General features: G+C 42.1%; 1 protein-coding gene across 1 annotated transcript in view; it reads left to right on the top strand.

The window, feature by feature from the left end:
- Positions 1–23,092, top strand: part of MYO9A (myosin IXA) — a gene marked incomplete at its 3' end in the record, with an annotated part of 188,112 nt that overhangs the window by 25,113 nt on the left and 139,907 nt on the right. Inside the window, exon 2 of the mRNA XM_082488802.1 lies at positions 10,675–11,596. Within this exon, the coding sequence (XP_082344928.1) occupies positions 10,754–11,596 (843 nt within the window). The 5' untranslated portion in view covers positions 10,675–10,753. The remainder of the gene's footprint in view (positions 1–10,674; positions 11,597–23,092) is intronic.

Genomic DNA, 23,092 nt, shown 5'->3' with positions numbered 1-23,092 from the left:
CCAGACAACTTCAAAGATCTTAAGTCTACAGGAAAAACATCTGAAATGATCAAGGTATTATTTGACCCAGTATTAAAAAATAATATGACATTCAGTTATGTGAATTGTCCTTAATATTTTGGGGGGGGCTGGGGGGGGGTGACGGGGGGGGACGGGGACGACACAGCACAGGTATTGTCATTTCCAGAGGTGTAATGTTTATTTTGGTGCGTGCGTGGGCTCCTCAATAAGCAAGGCTCAGAAGTGTTGGTTTGCCTTGGGTTGTGCTTGAAGTGGGTTGAGTTTCCCGAGGAAGGAGACCTCTGCACTGAAGATCTGCTGGACAACATGGTCCTCTAACCCAATAAGATCCTTTCATAAAGATCAATATACTTATATATTGATACATATCAGTATATCAATATATATCAGTATATATATATAAGTATATATTGATATATATTGATATATCAGTGTTCAAAATAATCTTACATTATGATGAAATTGCAATGTGAGAAATTATTTCTTGATGATAGCATATAAAAATGTAACCAAAAGCTGCCATTTATTTCCCCTGTCTTTGGAAAATTTCAAATGCAGCGATACGGTGGCATTTAGGTGCCAGCGTAATATATTTGTGTAATACTTATTGCTTCTGGAAAGGCAAGTATCTTTTTGCTCAGCTATTATTTCAAGTGTGATGCTTGTTGAAGCTGTAAGTGGTACTAGAGTGCCGCGCTGCATCCTTTAACGTGCATCCTTTTTGGCACAGCAGTAGTTGGGTTTCTCCAGCTGCAGGGCTGGATTAGAGGGGAAGGGTGCCTTTATGTCCCCGGGTTTTGTTCTCTGAAGCTCTTGAGCTCTTCTAGGATAGAAATGTCTTGTCCTTAACATCAGTGTAATTCCTGGGCTCTGAAAAAGGTATTTTCTGCATCTATTTTGGGGCTGGCGAGATGCTCCTCGCTGTGAACTCCTGTAGTCATTGAGAGTGTCTCTCTGCTCTAACATTTCATATCCTTCATTTTTAACAGGTTCAAAAAGATTTTTATTGTAAACACTGATTCATTTTTTTTATTTTTTTTTAGGCTCTATATGTGAAAGTTTTGGCTGCAAACAAAAATATAAATAGCTAGGCATGTGTTTCGTGAGATAATAGGAAGATCTTGTGCCCATTTACGGTTTCTACAGCTGTCTCCCTGCTAGCTGGCTCTTCTCCATGCTTGTATTACTGTGGTATTTGACAGTGATCTATGCTTTCGGGATATCAACTCCAGATTTGTTTCCAGTTGGGTTTCCAGAGGCTGAACTGCTCTGCATACACCTGTAAGGAGCAAATCCAACCAGCAAAGCTGGAAAATCAGATATTTTGGCTGTTCATGTGAACAGAATTGCTGTATCGGTGAGGGATGCTCTGTCAGACAACGATGCTCAAGCCTGGAGTTAATCTGGTAAAACTCGAAGGTGCTGTAAAGGTGATTTTGCCACTTCTATACATGACAAATTTATCTTGCTATTTGGAACAGGGTTGCCGTGCCTCTGGCCAGTGACTACTTTAATTAGTCATTAGAAGAAGCAAAAAAACCTATGGCAATGATTCTTTCCCCTGAAAGACTCCAAACACTTGAGATACACAAAGCACTTCCTTAGTTTCTGGTTTTTTGTTAGTTCTTGCCATTCAGTTTACAGTTCTGCTTAGCCACGTACGGAATACGAGAACAGCAAGTTTCAGTTAGATGAGTGCCACCCTTGCAGCCTGAGAGAGGATTCAGCAATTTCCTTTGATTTGTTTTTTTAATATTTTTTATATTATTTTTTTTTTGGGTTTCTGGCAAAAAGGGCCAAGGGAGCAGTTGAAGGGCACAGTGCCCGACATGGGCTTCGTTACCAGTCCTTGTTTGTCAGAATGAAGCTTTTAATGATGCTCCATTGTTGCTAAGTACCCAGCATTTCTTGCATCCATGCTTACTCGGATGCAGTTTCATCAGTGAAGTTCCGGGATACAGAGAGAATTAATTTCCAAGTTCTGGCTGTTCAGCGAGTACCATGATAAAAGCTGATTATTTTAATACTTTAACACCACTGCTGCTCTTTATGTATAGGGCGCACCTTTCAGCAGAATGGTAGCACTTCCAGAAATCACAATGCGGTGCCTCACATTGAAACCTCAAGAAATAACGATGGTTCAGGCCAAGATTTTGTTTGTGCTATTTTTTGGGGTCTCCCAGCATCACGCAGAAATGCTGTGGTGGAAGCAAAGATGGAAATCGCATCTCCCATTCAGTTTTCTGAATCACAAGGCCTCACCAAGCCTTCCTTTAGTCCTGTTTTTTTTTTTAATTTTCTTTTCTTTTTTTTTTTTTTTTTTTCCCCTCTTGTCCTTGCCTATGGTAGCATCTCCAGCTGGCAAGGCTGGAATCCTGCAGATGAGGTTTTTTCACTGTGTAGCCCCGATTAATGCCTCAGACGCGGATTCAATCCCTGCACAGAAGGGGCTTTGACCTTAAGGGGAAGAGTAAGTGATCATGTTATTATTCATGACCTAATTCAGTTCCTTGTTCATCGTAACCACTTGCAACAGCTTCTAGGAATAATTTGTTTTGCAACAGTTTTTCCTGTAATTTTTTTAGTTTCTTTTTTTTTTTTTTTTGCTTCCCACTTTCATTTTGTCTCTGATAAAAGTTCTAGTAGAAGCTGATAGTTGTCCACATTATCAAGAGTGTGATGGATGGGTAGCAGCATCCTCGCCCGTCTTCTGGCTGCTGCTAGAAGGAGAGGAACCATTGAGTGGTTGTCAGACCGCAGGGGAATATCAAAATCTCAAGACATGGGGTAATTCCAGGCTCTGGGAGGGGTTGTCATCTACTGAGGTGTTGTATGTATCTGTGGGCCTCTTAAATAGCAAGAAATGTCAGATTAAAGTATGGATAAACAGAGCCCATCTCTGAAAGAGAAGTAGTATGTCCTCTGGTGCACAGCAAGAAGCTTCCAGGTGACAAACTGAAATGCGAGTCTCATCCTCTAGTATAGAAGTGAATAGACAAGAAGCTGATAGTTGCTTGAAGTGCTGGATAAAAATGAAAAAAATCATGGAATCACGGAATTTTCAGAGTTGGAAGGGACCTCTAGAGATCATCTAGTCCAACTCCCCTGCTAAAGCAGGATTGCCCAGAGCACATTACTCAGGACTGCATCCAGGCGGGTCTTGAAAATCTCCAGGGAAGGGGACTCCACCACCTCCCTGGGCAGCCTGTGCCAGTGCTCTGTCACCCGAACCGTAAAGAAGTTTTTCCGTGTATTTGAATGGAACTTCCTGTGTTCTAACTTGTGCCCATTGCCCCTCGTCCTGTCACTTGGAACCATTGAAAAGAGCCTGGCTCCATCCTCCTTCAACCCACCCTTTAGATACTTGTATGCCATAATAAGGTCTCCCCTCAGCCTTCTCTTCTCCAGGCTAAAGAGTCCCAGCTCTCTCAGCCTTTCCTCATAAGGCAGATGCTCCCATCCCTTAATCATCTTAGTTGCCCTTCGCCGGACTCGCTCCAGCAGTTCCCTGTCCCTCTTGAACTGGGGAGCCCCAAACTGGACACAGTATTCCAATTGTGGCCTCACCAGTGCAGAGTAGAGGGGGAGAATGACCTCTTTCGACCTACTGGCCACACTCTTCCCTATGCAGCCCAGGATTCCATTGGCCTTTTTGGCAACAAGGGCACATTGCTGGGCCATGGATAATTTACTGTCTACCAGGACCCCCAGATCCTTCTCCTGAGAGCTACTTCCCAGCAGGTCCACCCCTAACCTATACTGGTGCTTTCCATTCTTCCTCCCCAGGTGCAGGACCCTGCACTTGCTTTTGTTGAACCTCATTAGGTTCTTCTCTGCCCAGCTCTCCAGCCTGTCCAGGTCATGCTGGATGGCAGCACGGCCCTCTGGGGTGTCAGCCACCCCACCCAGTTTGGTATCATCAGCGAACTTGCTGAGGATACACTCTGTCTCCTCATCCAGGTCATTAATGAATATATTAAACAAGATTGGACCAAGTATTGACCCCTGGGGGACACCACTGGTTACAGGCCTCCAACTAGACTCTGTGCCGCTAATCACAACCCTCTGAGTTCTGTCCCGCAGCCAACTCTCAATCCACCTTGCTGTCACCTCATCTAGCCCATACTTCCTCAGGAAAATGCAGGAAAAAAAGAACCTGATAGGAATTTTTTCAATTTTTCAAGCCACAGGTGAGCTTAGGAACAACTTAGAAAATGCTTGTACCCTAGTTTAGGTTACACCTAATATAGGCAGCTATATGTCTTTGGGAACGATTTACATAGTTTGAGCTGTGAATTCTCAACTTCTTTTATATTCTGGGAATCCTCCTTGGTGGCTAAGTAGACATCTCTGGCTGTACGGGCACGACAGTGTGGGGTCACCTCTACTTGCAGAAATATTTCCCCCTACCATAGGCGTGGTGGTTAATGCTGGCCAAGTGTGGTTTCTCCTTTTATTATGATTCTTGCCAATAATAGCCAAAAACCAGTTTATGAATCTGACTTGGATTGGGGACGTCAAGAAGGTTTACCTACAAAATTATTTGGGTTTGCAGGAAGTGAAGTGACACCAGATGTTTAGGTTCACCCCTGTTTGCTTTGAAGTCTGAGCAAGGTGAAGTGGATTTAGCATGGGAGAAGAATTCTTGATTACAGAATTGGGACCAAATGGATAATTTTAAGGGGAGAGGAAAGAAACCATCAAAGCAGTAAAACATGTAGTTGGGATGCTACTGCCGTTGCACGCTGTTGCAGGAGATGGGTGGTTTGGTGCCTGCAGGGGTTGAGTTTTGGTTGTGTATTGGTGTACCCCATTGCACCAGGTCCAGCAGGGACCTCTGTTGCTGCTGAGCATCTGCAAGTCTGTCTCTGCTCCTGCTTTCATTTTCTGTTCTAATTTAGGTTGTCTCACTGTATTGGCACCTCACTTAGGTGCTTTGGTCCAAATAAACTACTCTGAAATGTATCCAAAAGACCTTTCTTCTGTATATGGACAATCCTGGAGTGTTGATGTGTTCCCCCCCGTATCTAAGCTTATCTCTTTTGAAGAAGGAAATTTGGATTGCGATTAAAAATGTAGCTGAAGATGTCTTTGCTCATTGCAGGAGGGTTGGACTAGATGACCTTTAAATGTCTCTTCCAACCCAAACCACTCTGTCATCACTGTAACACTTAGAAATAGCACTTTTCCTGCATTAGAGGTTTCATTCTTCTGGATGCAACTCATTTTTTAGAGATTTTGGATGCAGTTTTAATGCAAAGCAGTCTCTTTTGCACCTCCTGCCCTCCCCGCACCAATGCCTGGGTCCGTAACCCTGCATTCTAGGTAGCACTACCTCAACCACTTGCACCATGAGGTTCTTTGAGAAGGACCGATGTAGATGTTTAAGCGACGGTAATGACATTTGTAACGGTAATGACATTTGTCTCCCATCAGCAAACAGCGGGAAGAGAAACCCATGGTGTGCATGGAAGAGAAAGATGATGAAAAGGAGAGGGTTAAGCATTATATAGATGATCAAATGAACTGACATGTAAAACTGTGTGATAGTAACCAAGATGTTGAGCATCTGCATGGACTTTTCTGCCTGTCTACGTAGTTTTTCCAGCATCAGCTGTCACAGACGTGTCAGTCTGGCATCTGTTTTGTTGTCCCAGGGGTGTTATTTTGGGTATCAGCAGCACGAGGCTATTTACTGCTGCAGGAGAGGAATTTGGAGAGCTCTTGTGCTGATATATTCAGATTAAGCAGTGAAGTATGTTTAAATGGGCCGTTTCTTTATCAGATTGTTTTAAGTTAATCTATTTCAGGAATTTCTGCCCCACAAGGTATGCTTTTTGACGTACCAGTGGATGGATAAATCCAGGCTGTCTTGAGCAACCAAGCTTGTTACAATTGCCTGAGGATTGGGAACGAGGAGAAAGTTTCACTAGTTTTGTAGTCCCTTGTCTGGGTTATGGGATGTTATGATAAAACCAAGTGAACTTTGCTTCCAGAGTTGCCTCTTTAGCAGCCTCAACGCTGACACTAATCTCTATTTTTTCCAAATCGTCCAATATTTGGCAAACTCTGTCTGATTTCAGGCTTTAGCTATCACAGATTATTTATGATGGGTGCTGATGCTTCCAGTGGACGGTTTATTTTGGATTTTTGCCACATGTTGCTTACACCATCCCGGAAAATGAAAATACTGAGATTGGTCTTTCTGAATGGAAAAATAAGAACTGGCATGACTGAAAGTCTCCATTTCAGTTACCTCTCCAAAGCTAATTGGAGCGTCCTCGTTTGTTTGATATCCTTTCCAGAATAACGCTTGCTACAAAAAGGCAGCCCTCAATGCAAGAGCGCTCACTATATGCGGTCATGTATATGTTTAATTTGAGAAAGCTCCTTTGCTACCAGTGTTTATGTATATTAAACTGTGGTCAACTAGTAAAAGATTGCGTATGATGTAAAAGTAAGCCACTATTTCTAAGTTTAGTGTATGCACAAAGCCTAGTTGACTGTCGTGATTTCAGTATGCTTTTTCTATCAAGCTGCTGCTGATTATTATTGTGATTTTTCTAAGGGCCTCTGAGCTCCTTAGAAATATTAATCTGTTTTGTTATGTAGGAGGGCACGAGGCTTAATTTGTAACCTCTTGTTTGTTTGGAGATCACACTTTTTATGTTGCAAGTGGAATTATGTTATGATAGTAAAATTGAGCAAAATCAGCGTGCTGGGTCAATTTGAGTAAGAGTCTTCATTCAAACGTAGAAAAATGGAAAAGGATGTAGAAAATATTAGGCTGAAAGTATATTGGCTCAAAATGATCTAAATTCTTCCTTTCTCAGGCATGTGCAGTCCATAAATTTTGGCCAGAGTATTCATGGGAGTTTGCAATTATTTCTGGCCTCTGAGGTCTGATATATCCTCTGGGTTTCCATCTCCCGTGGGATCAGCATCCCATTACTGCCGCCCCCATCCTTGCCAAAGCCAGTATGTGAGTGAAGCAGCTGAACGATAGCTTGGTGGTGAAGTCAGGTCATTTTATAAGCGGCCACTTTCTTGGGTACAGAGACAAGCATCCCCTTTCAGTGAGATGCTAGCCTTTCTTTTCCATAAGCCTACATAAATGACTTAGATGTAGCATCATTTTTTATATTTTCTCATTTAAATTTAAACACACAGCAACGTGAAAGGCCTTTAATTAAAATAGTGCGTGGAGAAAGTATTCACAGATTGGGTTTTTTTTTATGTCCCCATTTAATTTTTTTGTGTCCAAACTCAAAAATATTGTTAATTTTAAAAATCACGTAAAAGCTAATACGACAGCCTGCTTGAACAGTTGCCATTAGGAGAGCCTTTCTCCCTGACATATGCTAATTACCTAATTACATGTATTTCATTGCAATATTTTCTCCAAAATACTTTGGAAACTGACTGTCCACAAGAGGCGTGTTTGATGTTGAGCAGAGCCAGGCTTATGTGCATCAGCGGTTGGGAGACCACAAGCAATTATCTTCATTAACGTTTCTTTGACCTAACATAATACTCCGAGACATGTTTAGCGTTATTAAAAGTAAATACTGTGGCAAGCCTCCTGTGATTTATAAGGCTCAAATTAACACCTCGTTGCTTTCTGACCTCGCTAAATCTCTTAGTTGTTAGTGGAAGCTTCTGGTGTTTGAGTGGTTTGGGGGGGGGACTTGGCTCTTCTGCATTCCCAGAGTTACTGGGGCTTTTAGCATCTCCATGGGGGTCACGCTTGGCTCGCCATTCTGCTGGGTTCAAGTTGTTTGGATGCAGAAGGCACAGATGTTTGTTATTCTACCAAGTCTGTGCAGAATAAGCATCTATAGAGAAGCGAGGGAAGCTTTTGGGCAGCTGGGGTAGAGTGGCCTGATGCTTTATAGAGGATTTCTTGAGCTTGCACGTATTTGACAGGAGGGAGGAGGTAGGAAGGGCAGGTCGGTTTGCTCAAGGTAACCAACTTAAAGTCCTGTTTGCAGTTCTCAACGTGAGTCAGCGGTCTTCGATACACTCTGATAACTTGAATAAAAATAGCCAGCCCTCTTGTCGTAAGCTTTGAAGTAAAATCTCGTTGAGGAACTAGCTAGTTTGAGTGTGGTGGGTTTTTTTTTCCCTTCTTGAAGAAAAGCTGATGCTGGAGTCATAGAGCTAGACAAAGAAAGCCCAACCCGGCACTTAGCTGACATCATCCTTGTTGCATCTGTGCCTATACTAAAGCTATAGGAGAGCAGCTGGAGCGTTTCCCGGTATATAATATATGTCCTGCTACCAAGCAATGCACCGGGAATCCCTGCCAGATGTATTTCACTGTGACATATTAATTTCTTTGCTTTGAATAGCGCGTGGCTGGGGATAATATACTTAATGAAATATTGGAGCGAGAAACAATACAACGTAAAATAATGCTTTTCATGTGAGGACCTCAGAAATGCTTGCACTAAATGAAACAAATCTCCAAATCCCAGCTTAGCATGTGTGTAAAAGATGAGGGTGGCTGTGCTTGGACTGAAGGTCTTGGATCTGTGTATGTAAGGAGCGCTAGGACAGGGCAACCATGTGAAATGCTTCCTCTGAATACAGTTCCTGACATCGAATATCTGAAGCTCAGGAGCTCCCTAAACCCAATGTGGGTTTTGACCTTGTTTAGTTGACACCATCAGGGAACTGTCATAGTCGTGAGGTCTTGCTCCTGTGGGGCACTGCTCAAGGACAAGCTCAACGTGATATGTAACGTTGGGACATGCACGACGTAAACTTTTATCTATATTAAATGTCACCTGCCATTTAATTGCCCAGGTCCTGGCTCTGAGGGTCTTCTGCATTTCTTCATAGTTACCTTTTGTCTGTATATTGGAATAACTCTTAACATCTTCACGGGGAGTTTTGAGTTTGTTAGAACCAATTGATGGAGAACTGAGGACCATTAGCTCTGGAATTGCTTTCATTTGTGACTGGTGCTGGGGTGTTGTCTTCTTGTAGTGATTCAGTTTGAGAAATTAGCTGTGCATTTGATGTTTCAGCACCAGAGATTTGTGTTCTGTGTTTTTTAAAGCAGTATGAGAGAAATAAAGTGAGATTGTACAAGTGAGTTGGCTGTAGTACTTCATATCTGATGTCAGATATGGATGTCTCTGAAAAAGGTTGACTTAGTGGGTGGAAAAATGCTGCTCTTTGAATCCCAATGGGTTGTAAATCTCCTGGACGGGAAGAGAAAGGAGTATCTACTGTTCACTGGCACCCAACCATGTGATAATGTATCTACGGCAAGGACCAAGTCCACAGGGGAAGGTGATGGTCATTTTATCTTAGATAAAATTTGAGGGTGTTGTGTACCACACACGCATGAGAAGCTGATGATTCTTCTCACAGTCTGGATTTCGGAGCAGCGGTAGTAGGTGAATTCAATCGATACAAGGTCTTCAACCTAGGAGTGGTGGAGCAAAGCATCAGGTGGACCAGCAGTGTGTGCCCTTGGATGGGCACCGTTGCAGGAGTCGCGTGTCCCTTTACAATGTGAGAGACCTTGGAGCTTGTAATCACTGAGGAATTTATTTATTTTTTTTTTTAACTTGTGACTAGGCAAATCATTGTGTTTCAAGTCGTTTTGAATGTTCTCAGGAAGACCTTTGAACTGACAAGAGGAAATGGCCTCAAGTTGCGCCAGGGCAGGTTTAGATTGGATATTAGGAAAAATTTTTTCACGGAATGAGTTGTCAAGCACCTGGAGCAGGCTGCCCAGGGAAGTAGTTGAGTCACCATCCCTGAGGGTATTTAAAAGATGTGTAGATGTGGTGCTGAGGGACATGGTTTAGTGGTGGACTTGGCAGTGCTGGGTTAACGGTGGGACTTGATGATCTTAAAGGTCTTTTCCAACTGTAAAGACTCTATGACTAAGAAAGCATTTTCCCCTTGGTTGGAATATGCCTTTAAAGTGCTATTTTAAATTAAAGTTGTGTTTGGTTTTTTTTTTTTTTTAGGTTCGCATTTTATGCAACTGTTCCAAATCTCAAAAGCTCTAGTTCTCTAACAATGTCTAGAAAATATGTAATTTATGTGTATGGGTAAGTCAGTGTTGGGAAAGTCAAGGGGTGTTTTCCAAAGTCACGGTTAGCTGAACGATGCTTTCCCTAAACTGGCATGAAGTATGCAAACATAGAAATAGATGCACTGACTCTTGAATAAGTTATTTGGTAATATTAAGCAATAAGGTTGTAGCAACTTTTGACATGAGGGAGAATGCCACTATTGATTCGGTAGGCTGTCTGGTATGTTGCTCACAAAATACTGATTTTATTCTCTGTAAAATACACTGAAAATCAGAGGATCTTGTTGCATCTTTGCTTCAGAGTCAGGGAAAAATTAGCCAAAGCTGGAGGTGCTGTGGGTAGTTCCATCTGAGTGGAGGGGAGCCTGAGGTGCGGGTAGTGTTTGTGTGTTAAATACCTTTATTGCGGCTTCGGTGTGTGAAAACCCTGTTCCCTTTTCAGATTTCAGTTGGGAATCACCATTTGCTTTCTTTAAGGTAATTGGTATCATCACTTGAGTTGCTCCATTGCATCCCATGGTGCATGTCAACCATTTTTCAAGAATCCCTGCCAAGATAAAACACCTAACTTACTTTTTTTTTTTTTTTTTTTTTAGTATTGCTAACATGATGACCTGACAAGATATAGGACGGTCCTGACTATGCAGTGCAGGTACTGATGGGAAAGGATCCAATATGAGTGTAAATGATGTTGGAGGAAGACGACGCTTTGAGGATAGCGAGTACACGCTGCACATATACCCGGGGAGCATTGCAGAAGGGACTATCTACTGCCCCATCACTGCCAGGAAAACTTCCACAGCCGCTGAGGTGATTGATTCGCTCATTAATAAACTGCAGCTCGAGAAAACAAAATGTTACGTCCTTGCCGAAGTGAAGGAGTTTGGTGGGGAGGAATGGATCCTCAACCCTACGGACTGCCCGGTCCAGCGCATGATGCTGTGGCCTCGCATGGCCCTGGAGAACCGCATCAGCGGCGAGGATTATCGCTTCCTCCTGCGGGAGAAGAACCTGGATGGGTCCATTCACTACGGGAGCCTCCAGTCCTGGCTGCGGGTGACGGAGGAGCGTCGCAGGATGGTGGAGCGTGGCTTCCTTCCCCAGCCACAGCAGAAGGACTACGATGACTTGTGCAGCCTGCCGGACTTGAACGAGAAAACTCTCCTGGAAAATCTCAGAAACCGCTTCAAGCAAGAAAAAATCTACACTTATGTAGGCAGCATCCTCATCGTTATTAATCCGTTCAAGTTTCTACCTATTTATAACCCCAAGTATGTCAAGATGTACGATAACCATCAGCTGGGAAAGCTGGAACCCCATATTTACGCTGTGGCAGACGTGGCTTACCACGCCATGCTTCAGCGGAGGAAGAACCAGTGCATCGTGATTTCAGGAGAGAGCGGGTCAGGAAAGACACAGAGCACCAACTTTCTGATTCATCACCTCACCGCCCTCAGCCAGAAGGGATTTGCCAGTGGAGTAGAACAGATTATTCTTGGAGCTGGACCAGTGCTTGAGGTAAGATGAAAACGATAGTAGCGTGGAAACCTTCTAACGGTGCAAAAAAAACCCCAAACCAACTCAAGTAGTTGGGGTTTTATTATGACACTAGTCTGGGGTTATCTGCTAAATGCTGGTAATAAAGTTACAACAATATTAGCAGTAAGAGAAAGTGTGTTTCTGCCTATAGAATCCTACCTGCTTCCAAAAATAGGAAAAATAAAATTACAGCAAATGGCTTTCTGGCAAATTTATTAATGCTTTGTTTTCGCTCAAGTGTTTCTTACTACCGGTATATCTTGGTGATTTTTCAGTTTGAAAAGGGAAATGAAAAAGCTTTTCTTGAATTATCAGTAGCCTTTCTTTATAGTCCATTGGAAAGAGAATTCGTTGCACGTAGTATATTGATAATGTTGTATTTATGCAGTTTCTGTGTGCTCAACTACATTGAGCTGGGGAAGAGATCAAAGGTAAATGTCATGGTCAAAATTTTATTTTCTAATCATGAGTACTTGATTTGGCTGGTGCGATTAGATACTTTATGAGGACTTTTCCTGTGTATGAAAGGAGATTAGATGAACTGCACCATTAACTTCACAGATAGGAAACTCTACAGAGGAATACAAGCATTCATTAATTAATTTGCCTTGAGTTTTCCCTGTAACTCTTTGAAATGGTTTTCCTTAGAACTGCCAGTTTTGCTTGTTCAAGAGTTTTGTTGTTACAGCGTATCTGCACGTGGGTGACGTGCGCATCGGCTTCAGCCGTGCCGTGCTCTCCTGGGAAGTTGTGGTACAGAGAGGCGGCTTGATGGCTGAGTTTCCTTCTCTTAAAATAAAAAGTGCCTTTGACTAAAGGATAGTAAAACTCGTGGATTTGGGGGAGTTTGTTTTCTATTTTGAAAGGGTTTTTTAACAGTTGTAGACGAAGGTATTTACTCTCTGTGTCTGTATTCCATTAATGAGTCTGAGCACTTGGGGCAGCTTCACCTACCAGCAGAAGCCTGGGAATCAGAGGAAGGACTAGCGCTTGTGGCTGTCTCCACTAAGGATAAGTGAACAGCTTCACTTTGCAAAGCCAACAAGTTTTTTTTCTGTTTTCACGTCTGGTAGAACGGGTTGAACTAATTTAATCTGGAGTTAGCAAATGATTAATGTCATTTGGGATGGGCTTTGCCCTGAAAAGCACCAAAGTTGTATAACAAACTGAAGGTAAAGAAATTAAAAAGGCTTTTTTTTTTTTTTTTTTTTTTTTTTTTGACAATCTGCATGAAACTGTGTGCTATTTCTTTTAAAGCACAGGGGCGAGTGGACTCCTGATTCTTGCACTCGCCAGTTTCTCCTGTTGTTGTGCAAGAGATTACGGAGCTGTTTCTTGCTGACGTTGATGAGAAAATATTAGGCCAGGATCTGGTAGTCTGCAATTAATGGTTGCTACTGTGGTGACCTAATTAGGTGACCACAGTAACTGAAGAAAACGACTGTGAAAAATATTGCATTCCACCTCCAATCCTGTTATTTATTTGAAACATTTGCACGCCTGTTTGGCTTTTGGTATGCTTTTTAATGTTTCTTGTTGGACCCAAGGTCCATGTTGTAGTTCTCTGAAGTAGTGTCAGAGAGAGCATCGCTGTCTAGGTTACAATTCCAGAGGTGGAGAAGGGAGATCTCTGTGAAAGAGAAGGTAGAAGGAAGTTTGGGGATTTTTTTTTTTTTTCTTCTCCTTTTTTCAGGAATTGATAAAACAGTCCAGTTGCAAAACTGCTGGAGCATCACTCAGTCCACTGATGCAGTCCCTTAAATAAATGAACTGTTCCACCTACTTGAAAGATATATTTTTTTTCTTTTTCACCCAAAACCAGACTTACAGTCACTGTTTGTAGTCAAACGAGCTATGTCCAGAGGCAAGAAACAGAGGTTGCCCATGATCTGCACGTTTCTTTGCTTTTCTCTCTCTGCTTGCTGTTGTTTTATGCTATCGAAGAGGGAGAGAGGGTGCAAGCAATTTCAGGATGGTGCAATCTGAAGGTCCCTGGCTAGCAGGATCTCTGTTGTTACCCTTGTATTTCAGGATCTGAAGTTTAAGTCTACTTGCTTGGCTCTTGGATGGAGGGCAGCAGCGCTAACGGTTTATGGTAATGCCGCTTTGGTGATGGCCACTTACTTGTTCCCAGGGACTGTTGTGTGTGTTGGGATTAGTTACAGGGGAGGGATGCGCTAAGCCTCTTTGCTTTCCTTTCGCAAGATCTGCAGCTGTTTTTAAGGAAGGGGGAAAAAAAAAAAGAAAATAATAAATCTGAATCATCTCTGTTATTCCTTTTGCTTTTGGAACAGAAGTTTGCATTCCTTCGCTCTGGCAGCTGGACGGCTGCTGCTGTGCTTCTCGAGCTGCCTCCAGGTCTCTCGGAGAAAGTGAGGGTAATCCAGAATTTCTTCTGCTCTGCCAGCGCCAGTCCCAAATAGTCACAAATCACGCAGGCTTAAAGATAAAATGTGCATACTTCTGCTTTTCCTTCCCTTCCTAACATTTCCCTTAAAAAGGGATCTTTGGAGGAGATCTGTTGTAAAGGGTTGCCACCCGTTTGCTGATTTGAGCTTTTGATTGAAATACACTTTTCACTTCTCTGTAAGTTTAGATTAAAAACTTGCGTATTTTATTTTTCCTCTTTTTCTTCATTCTTCTCCCCTCTTCCAGACACCTTCTTGGATCCCCTTGTTTTCTCTCTGCGTATTTAAAATGAAGCGGTGTTCAGCTCAGGCTTGTCTTTTAGGAGGCAGCGGCATAACTCCTCATGCTGCGAATTCTGATTTAAGGAACGGAGCACAGCAAATAAAAGTTTACTCGGGCTCGTTAATCTCTTTTTCTTTCCCTGCTTGCAAAGCATCTCTGGTAGCACGAGTGTTTGCACCAAACCACCTGTTCCTGGGAATGCCTTTGCAGTCGTGCTCACACGGCAGGAGCGGAAGTCGGGCAAAATTAAGCCTTTTTTTTTTGTTTGCTGCAGCTTTGCTGTTTTCCTAATTTACCTTTTTTGAATAGCCTCAGGCTATTGTTTGGGACTTTTTTCTTGCACAAGATTCCTGTGAGCCTTGTCCAAATTGCACTTTTGGGGACGGCTGTCAAGGCAAGCTGTTACTGCCATCTAAACATGGTAGGATCATCCAGCAGTTGTATGTAGCAGCACCTGCAGTTAGAGGTGTGCACTGAGACCAAACGTGTCTTTTTAGAGTGTGTTTGACATAAGTCCTATGGATTTTCTTTTTCCTTACAAGGGATTTAATAGGCAAGCTTGTTTTGTAGCGCTGCTCCTTGGAGTGGTTGCAGTATGGCTGGTTTTTGGTGATAAATGATATTATAAAATATTTACATATTGGTATATTACTTGTGATAAATGATATTACTTAAATACGATACTTATTTTTCTAATAACAAGGTTCTAATTGGTTTTAAAAGGTGATTTTCTTTATTTTTTTTTCTGTATTTTCCCCCATTTTCTTATAAAGCACATTTTTCCCTGTAGTAGATTGTTTTTTCAGCAGAGTATCCGTAGAGCTGACCAAAGTTTTGCTCTCTGGCTCTTTAGTTTCAAGACTGATCGTCTCAAATTCAGTTATTTTATGTAGCTATCAGAGGATGAGTTGCACGTGCTGCAATTCAGTTCTGTTTCTGATATCCTTCATGCAATACTTCAGATGGAAACTTAGTTATCCTTGGCTTGATGCTCCGTCAAGTACCCAAGGTGTGTAACTTTGCTTCTGTCTAAGTAGTTTTCTTTTCATTTAGATGCCAACCCCGATATTATTTAAGAGGGCATCAAGAAGGTGTGCCGATCAGGCAAACAATTTACTCCAACAATTGCACTTTTTTTGGAGGGGGGAATAGGAGGAGGCAATTTATGCAGAGTATGAAGTGTTTCTACTTCATTTCTAATTCTGGAAGCCACAATTAAAAAACCCCAAAACATCTTTATCGCAGGTCTTCCAATTTAGGGTAGTGAGACACTGGAAGAGATTCCCCAGAGAAGTTGTGGGTGCCCCATCGTTGGAAGTGTTCAGGGTCAGGTTGGACAGGTTGAACAACCTGGTCTAGTGGAAGGTGTCCCTGCCCATGGCGGGGCGGTTGGACTAGATAATCTTTGAAGGTCCCTTCCAACCGAAACCATTCTGTGATTCAATTAGCGGTCTACCCGGAGAGCTGTGGTTTGGCCATGGGGCTATTTTACCCCATGGGTAGGTAACTTACTCATCTGAACGTAGGACAGTGATTTAAGACCCTGTTTTCTCTTTAATTAGATTATCTAGAAACATCCAGATGAACTTTATATTGGAAGCCCAGCTTGTTTTCATAGACTTTAGCCTTTAGAGGTGGGATGTTGCGGTGCTGCTCCCCATCCCTCCCTGGGATCATCGTCCTGCACCGGTGCAACGATGCCGCATGTGAGCATCCTCCTCCATTTGGTGCAAAGCGAAACATAAACCATGCTTCATCTTGCCTGGGGAGGTTTGAATACAAGTTAATTTATTACATCATGTAATATATTTTTTTTTTTCCCCATTTCTTAGCAAAAATGCAGAAGTAGCAAGTTTCTCCCTGGTTTAGGTATGCCCAAAGGTCCCCAGACAGGTATTGGACGAGCCTAGGTCTAACAGAGCCTGCACCAGATCCTTTTATCATCCATAACTTTCCCAACATCTCGTTTGTCACAAGAACTACTGTGATGGCAGCTACAAAAACCAGACGTGTTTTCTAAGCAGCTGTTTACATGCATCTTCAAACGTCCCAGTGGGGATTTCTCAATTGCTTTAAAAAAAAAAAAACAATAATAAAAATAGCAAAACGAAATGTTTCTGTGACAGGCTGAGGAACGCTGCTGGTGGCAGAGGGTAGCTGTTGCTGTCCTTCACAGCTGATGCGCATCTGCAGCATCTCTGCTGGAAAAAAAAAAAAGAGTTGATTGCTTGAATTGCTTTTGAAAAAGAGCAGCTAGCCTTTTGTAGTGGTGGCAATGCTATTTGCATTCCCAATAGGTGGTGGTTTGCATAGAAACCTTAGGAACAGCAGCTGGAATTGCTTTTTAATTTCTGGAGCATTATTACACAATATGCGCGTGTTGGTTGTACGGGGAAGTTATAGCTTCAGTCTTCAGGTCTGGAAGTCTAAAAGCTGTTATTTTTCTTTTTTTTTTTTTTTTTCATCTTGATTGTTAGAGGAAAATGTAAGCAGCTATGAAAAGATATTGAATTTTTTTTTTTAGGACTTTGCCTTGGTGTACAGCCTTCTTCCCTGCTCTTACTGAGCTGAATTCAGCTCTCGCAGCAGCAGCTGAAGAGCTGGCCACTGTTAGGTGCGAGTGAAAATGATACCACGCTGCCAAAATTTCAGTAGATGCTGCTGAATGTTTCCAGAGTTAAACAAAGAGCTATTGAGCTGAGTTAAAAAAACCCAATTAACTAGAAGAATCGGGCATATTCTGGACTTTCAGTATATTTGAATGGCATCGGACAACGTGGAGATGCTAAAGCTAAATGTGCGTGTGTCCTCCACTGCTGCTTCCAGGCAATTTGGCCGGATGTGGGTAAGACCTGTAGTAATCCCAGGTAGGACCCAGCTCTGCTGGCAGATTCTACCCTGTTATCTCTTGCAGTGCGTCGCCAGGATAAGGCGATGCTGCTTTTATACAGCAAATTACGGTGCAGTTATTTCCCTGCGAGAAAAGGCATTATCAAATCCAACATATTCATATTTTTACTTGGTACGGTACTAATGGGAGGTAAACTTTTGAGTATATTTCCCCCCCCCCCCCTTTTTTTTTTTTCTAGTCCTACTTATAACATTATTAATGGGAGGTAAAATTTGAGTATATTCACTTTTTTTTCCCCCTACTTGGAACAGTATTAATGGGAGGTAACCAAATTTTGTTAAAATGGACTTTTAAAAAAAAACCCCAACAGATTATCTGATCTAGTTCATGAAGTTCAGTTTCCAATGCACTGATTTTTATGTAATTAGGTTGTGTCATGTGGCTCTAGAGGTTTTATAACTGAAAAATGGATTTATATGAAGGGGAGAGGGAAGATCATTTTTAACCTATGATATATGCGATTATTATTGATCTGCATGTGATCTGCGGTTGGGGTAGGTGTTTAATGCAGCAGCCAGGATTTTTTTTTTTGCCTTGCGTTCTTCCCTCCCCAGTGCACGGAAAGGTTAGAGAGGGAGCAGCGCACAGAGATTATACAGATGATGCCTAATGTGGGAAGAATTTGTGCAGGCCTCCGCCGGCAGCAGTGACACAAAGGAGTCATACAGCAAGGCTCATGCACCAAATGCTTTTCACCAGCGCTCTCAAAATGCTGTTATTCTTTAGCCGGGGATATTTTACAGTTTCAGGCTCTGTATCAAATAGCGTCTTGTTCATCCATTTCTCTGATGCTGAATTATTCGGTCTTTTTACTTTAGAGGATTCCTGCGATATCCACGTTGGCTGTATTGGTGGCTGAGTTTAATTTTTTTGTTTGTTTGTTTTGTGTTGTAATTTGCTATCTTCAGCAAACGTTTTGTCACCACCAAATCCAGTTTATTATGCTTAAATGACAGAAATTGTTATTTCTCACCTGAGATGACGGCAGGAAAATGGATGAGTTGTTAAAGCAGGTTTATGAGAAGCTGCCTTTTTCTCCACCCTTAAGAATTAGCAGCTATTTTGTTTCTGGGAGGGAAATGCTAAATAAACCCCTGCCTTTGCTGGGTGGAGTGCCTGCCTTACAGGGGGCGTTTTATTGGACCTACGTGTCCAAGCATCTCATCTTTTCCCTCCCTCCCCTTCTTCTTACCCCCTCGCCATCTCTTTTGGGGGATGTTGTTTTGGTTTGCCATTCGTTCTCATTCATACCCTTCCATTTTTATCCTTTGCTTTCACTGATCTTTCAGGGTTTCACTTTTTCCTCTATTGGTCTATATCTAGGTATCTAGAACTAGATTTTATAGATATCTAGATATTTTTGTATCTAGAGATCTAGATTTTTTTTTAGGTAGCTGGATCTTCAGCTAGCCAGACTTTATGGATCCTAGATATCAGGATATATGGTTATCTATATTTTATAGATATTTCTCTATAAAGATAGCTATATATCTATACAATATAATCCTGGGGCTGACCCAAGCAAGCACCATGTATTCATGTTTTCAAGCAACCATAGCAAACCCAGGTGATGCTGAACCTTATACAGTATTAGAGAACAGCTGACTTTATTAATACCATATATATTTTTTTTTTAATTTACTGGCTTATTGCGCCAGTGTATCTATTATTTGGTTTTGGATTAAGTCTTTTTTTTTTAACCTGAATTTTATGAAGCGTGAGGGAAGGACCTTTTTTGGAAAGCTTTTAATTTCATTTATTCACTAGATATATTTGTCAAATAGTATAAAGATGATGTAGCACCCTGCTAAATAACGCTTTTCATCTAAAATCGCGCTGCTGCTGCGCAGTGAGGCTTCCACGAGGACTAAATGCTGATAACCAAGGCACAGGCTTTTGGTCCCTCATGTGCGTAGTTAATATGGCACTGCAATGGTTTTTTAGAACCATTTACTGAGACCCTTTTGACTTTCTTTGGGGCTGGGGAGCCCATATCGGATTTTACACGCTCGGCTTGGGCTCCGGGTGGATACCAGAGAGGTGGTGTGCTGCAGCTTGGTCACCCTTGGTGGGGCACAGAAGCACCTGAGAACAAGGAGCCTTTGTAGGACGGGGGCTACACCCAGCTCTGGTGGTAGCAGTTGACAAATTTTGGCTTTTTAACGGTTTTTGCTGTCGCAGTGGCTTTTCCAGGCACAAAACACGAGTGCTCTCCACTAAACATCTCTGGTGAGAGCATTTGGTTTTGCTGCCTGAGGAGCAATGCCCTTTCGTCTGCTCAATGACAAGGTGATGGTGTCTTATGGAGCTCTGGGAGTTCGAACAAATTGTTTCCTGAGGTGACAAATAAATTTTTCTAAGTCTGTCCTTAGTGTCTTCAAACGTGAGAGGTGTTCCCTTGCTATTTATAGCACAGAGATTGCTATTTATAGCACAGAAATTGTTATTGTCACTTATTTTATACAGTGGAGAGACAGGAAATGTGATTAGGGTGGGGTTTTTTCTTTTTAATGTCTCCAGTGACTGTTGACGTATATAAACCTAAAGGAAGGGGGTTACTTATAGAGTCTGTGCATGTGGCTGGCGCTTGCTCCTGCCTCGTTATTACTTTCTTTTCCTGTATGAGTCTGCAAGCGTCATCTTCATAAGGGTCCTGAAGCACCTAGCTGTGGGAATTAAAGATACCTATACATGCATGCTCTATACACCTGAATATATACACTATGCATACATTAACAAGGGGTTCAGCTGTATGGGGAGCCGTTGTGTGGAGGGAAGCAGCCTGTGCCAAGCCCAAGTGTGCACCTCTGGGGTCCCATCTGGTCCTGAACTTCAGTTGCCTACGACCGGGATTTAGTTTGAATCTCAGCAGTTTTGGAGCGTAGAAACTGAAGTGGATTTAGTGGGGGGGGTCAAGAGGTTCCCTTTGAAGACCTCCTGAGCCAACTACAGCACTGTGGCAATGCAATGTATACGCCTTATTTCCCCGTATGCTTCCTGTAGGAAGAGAGAAGTCAACGTGGTCATTGATGACTGCAAGTGCAGCATGAGCATCAGTGCGAATGGTGATTGTCGTTTAGGATCGTATCAACAAAAATGTCTAAACCCAAGAATTGCTGGGATGAGCGGTGTTGACCGTCTCCTCTACAGCTTAGAGAAGATTGCTTTTTCTTCGTCGTCTCAATGTCTGCCAGATATAAAGAAGCTTAATCAAGTGCCTCCTGCTTGGCCCAAAGAGCTTTGACAAATTCAGCTGAAATCAATTAAACAGGGAAGGAAACAGAGTGAAGTATAGGCAGGTAGCCGCTCCAGAGCGATGATCAATTTGTTCAGCCTCTAAGGTTAAATATTATATAGAGGTTAGGTTAAAGCTCGGTGGAGTGCATGGCAGAGGGTGATGGAACAATCATACCTCAAAACCTTCTTGCACAAGTCTCGCTTAAACTCATGGCAGCAATTTGGGGTAGGCAAATAAAATCATTGTTTCCTGTGTTTGCAGAAAGGATCTGCCTTAACTGCAGCAGCTGATTGCAACTCGCTTTTATTCGCTTAATTAAGATGGATGAGGGATAAACGTCGTGCCAGACAGTTGAGCCTCTGGCTTTGTCATGGTGATTGGGGATTTGGACTTTTACGGGCAAAGACTGAGATAGAGAAGATGAAAGGACAAGGTGAATCTTAAGACTTACTGTTGAGTTTAAAACAGTGAAGCCATTTTGCAGATTGCTTATTTTAGGACATATAAAGCATTAAAAAAATAATTAAGTCCTCCTTACATCAGTGAGCAACAAGTTAACGAAGCTTTCCATCATTGGGATGGTTGGTGCCTCATGTGCATTACTGCTCTCTCCCGTGAAGCTTCGCGATGTAGGTATGCACCACCTCTGTTTTTGTAGGGAAGAGCCGTGGAGAGTGAGGTGTTGCTCCTTCATCCCACAAGGATGGCTGCAGTCAGCGACATGAAGGCTTCACCTCGTCCTTCATCCCATCCCTGGGAGGATATTAAGCAGGGCAAGGTGATGCTTCCCTGCCAGTCCCACCACTTTGTCCTCTGTAGCTCGGGGATCTCCTAAACTGGTGTTGATCTCTGTCTAATAAATCTGGATGTTTTTTGGGGGGGTCAGCTTGACTACGTGAAGCTTGTGGTGACTACCATAAATTATCTTTGTTCTGGTCCACACCATAGGAGCAGAGCAGCAGCACGCCGCTTGCTTTTTGGCGTACACCTGGCTGGTTCTACCGCTTGCTGCTAACCCTGTAAGGATTTTTATAAAAATGCATTTTATGGCTATGTGAAAGCTAAAGTTTTTGATAGGTCTTAACGACACGATTGATAAAGTGAACAGTGTCTGTTATATAGCTGCTGTCTGCTGATGCTTGTCAGTGACAGAAAAGCCATCTGGATGCGAAATAAATAATTTAAACTTCCTTGTTGTAAATGCAGAGCATTTTGAAAATTAGATATTTCCATTTTCAAAAGTCCTAGCCCATAGGTAAAGCCAGGATAGAGGAAAAGGTGGTACAATATTGCTTAAGAATCGGAATATTTCAAAATTTAGCACAGCACAAGTTGGCTCTCATGAAAAATGTTATTTATAGTAATAAAAGCAAATTGTCTCGCTTATTTCCATTATAAAAGGAAACCATATGATCCACTATAGGAGAAGTAGGGATCTGAGTAATTGTGATTATTTCTGATTTTAAACATTACTAGATATATATAATACATTTGCATTCACCAAGATAGTTAATTTAATGTAGACCAGTTCATGCTGTTATGGGCAGACTGGTAGCAGGGTATAATGTAGTGGTTTCCAAGCAGTTCCTATGAAAATACTTAAAGAAATGCTAATGCCACATGCTAAGAAAATATGAAATTTGAGGGGAAAAACAAGAAATAATTTTTACAATTTTTAAAAGAACTTTTCAGAGTAAGAAATGCTTTTTAAAACTGCCCCCTCCCCTCATTACCACTTCCAGGAAAGTGAGGTTTTGAAGAAGGAGAGCACAGGTCTCAGAAAAAGGGGTATGTGTACCAAAAAATGCCAGGGGTGAGGCTGACTTGTTTAATTAAAAAAAAAAAAAGGGGGGGGGGGGGGGGGGGGGGAGAAAAAGTCAGCAATTTTTGGCCATAATGCAATTAAAAATTTTTTTTTTTTTTTTGCCAGTGTTTTCCAGATGTGTAATATCCTCATGTTTGATAGGAGGGAATAAGAACAGAGAAACAGGATTCCTATGCAGCGACTTTGTGGTAGGGATCAAAGATTTACTGATTGTCCCAAAATAGGCAGATTTACTTATGGTTTTTAATCGGCAGACAAATCTTGGGCAAGGAGCTGTGTGAGGGATGCCAAAGGAGAATGAAAGCATGTGGATAAAAATGCTCACGTCCAAGATAGGGCAAAATGTTAAAACTTTAATCTGCTTTATCATCGCGGAAATTGGAAATTTTTTTGGAGAAGTGGCAGGTTTGGGGAGCAAAGGTTTGGCATGGCGGGTCTGGGTGGGAGCCCTATCCCAAATAATTGATGCTTGTGCTTTCCAAAGCAGAGAAGATCTAATCTCTCTGGACTTCAGCTAAGCAGCTGATGTGCTTGGAGAAGAAACAAAAAAGAAAAAAAATAAAGGGGGGGGGGGGAACCAACTCAAAAAACCCAACAGAACAAGCAGATTTTAATAATGTGCAATCTTTTTTTTGAAGAATGACTGCTTTCTTTAATTCGGTATAGCTTAAATACAGGCTAGTAGGCGTAAGGGCAGCGTTGAGTCTCTCCTATGGGAAAGTGTGGGGTTTGCTTTGGGGTTTTCTTCTTACAGCTTACAAATGTCATTGTGAAATTGAATTATCTTTTAATTAAGGAAATCCAGAAGAT

This window comes from Vanellus vanellus (genome assembly GCF_965231255.1).
Source record: "Vanellus vanellus genome assembly, chromosome: 11".
NCBI classification, from domain to species: Eukaryota; Metazoa; Chordata; class Aves; order Charadriiformes; family Charadriidae; genus Vanellus; species Vanellus vanellus.
Note: the sequence above shows the minus strand (reverse complement) of the source record. Positions and strands in the feature narration are given on the sequence as shown.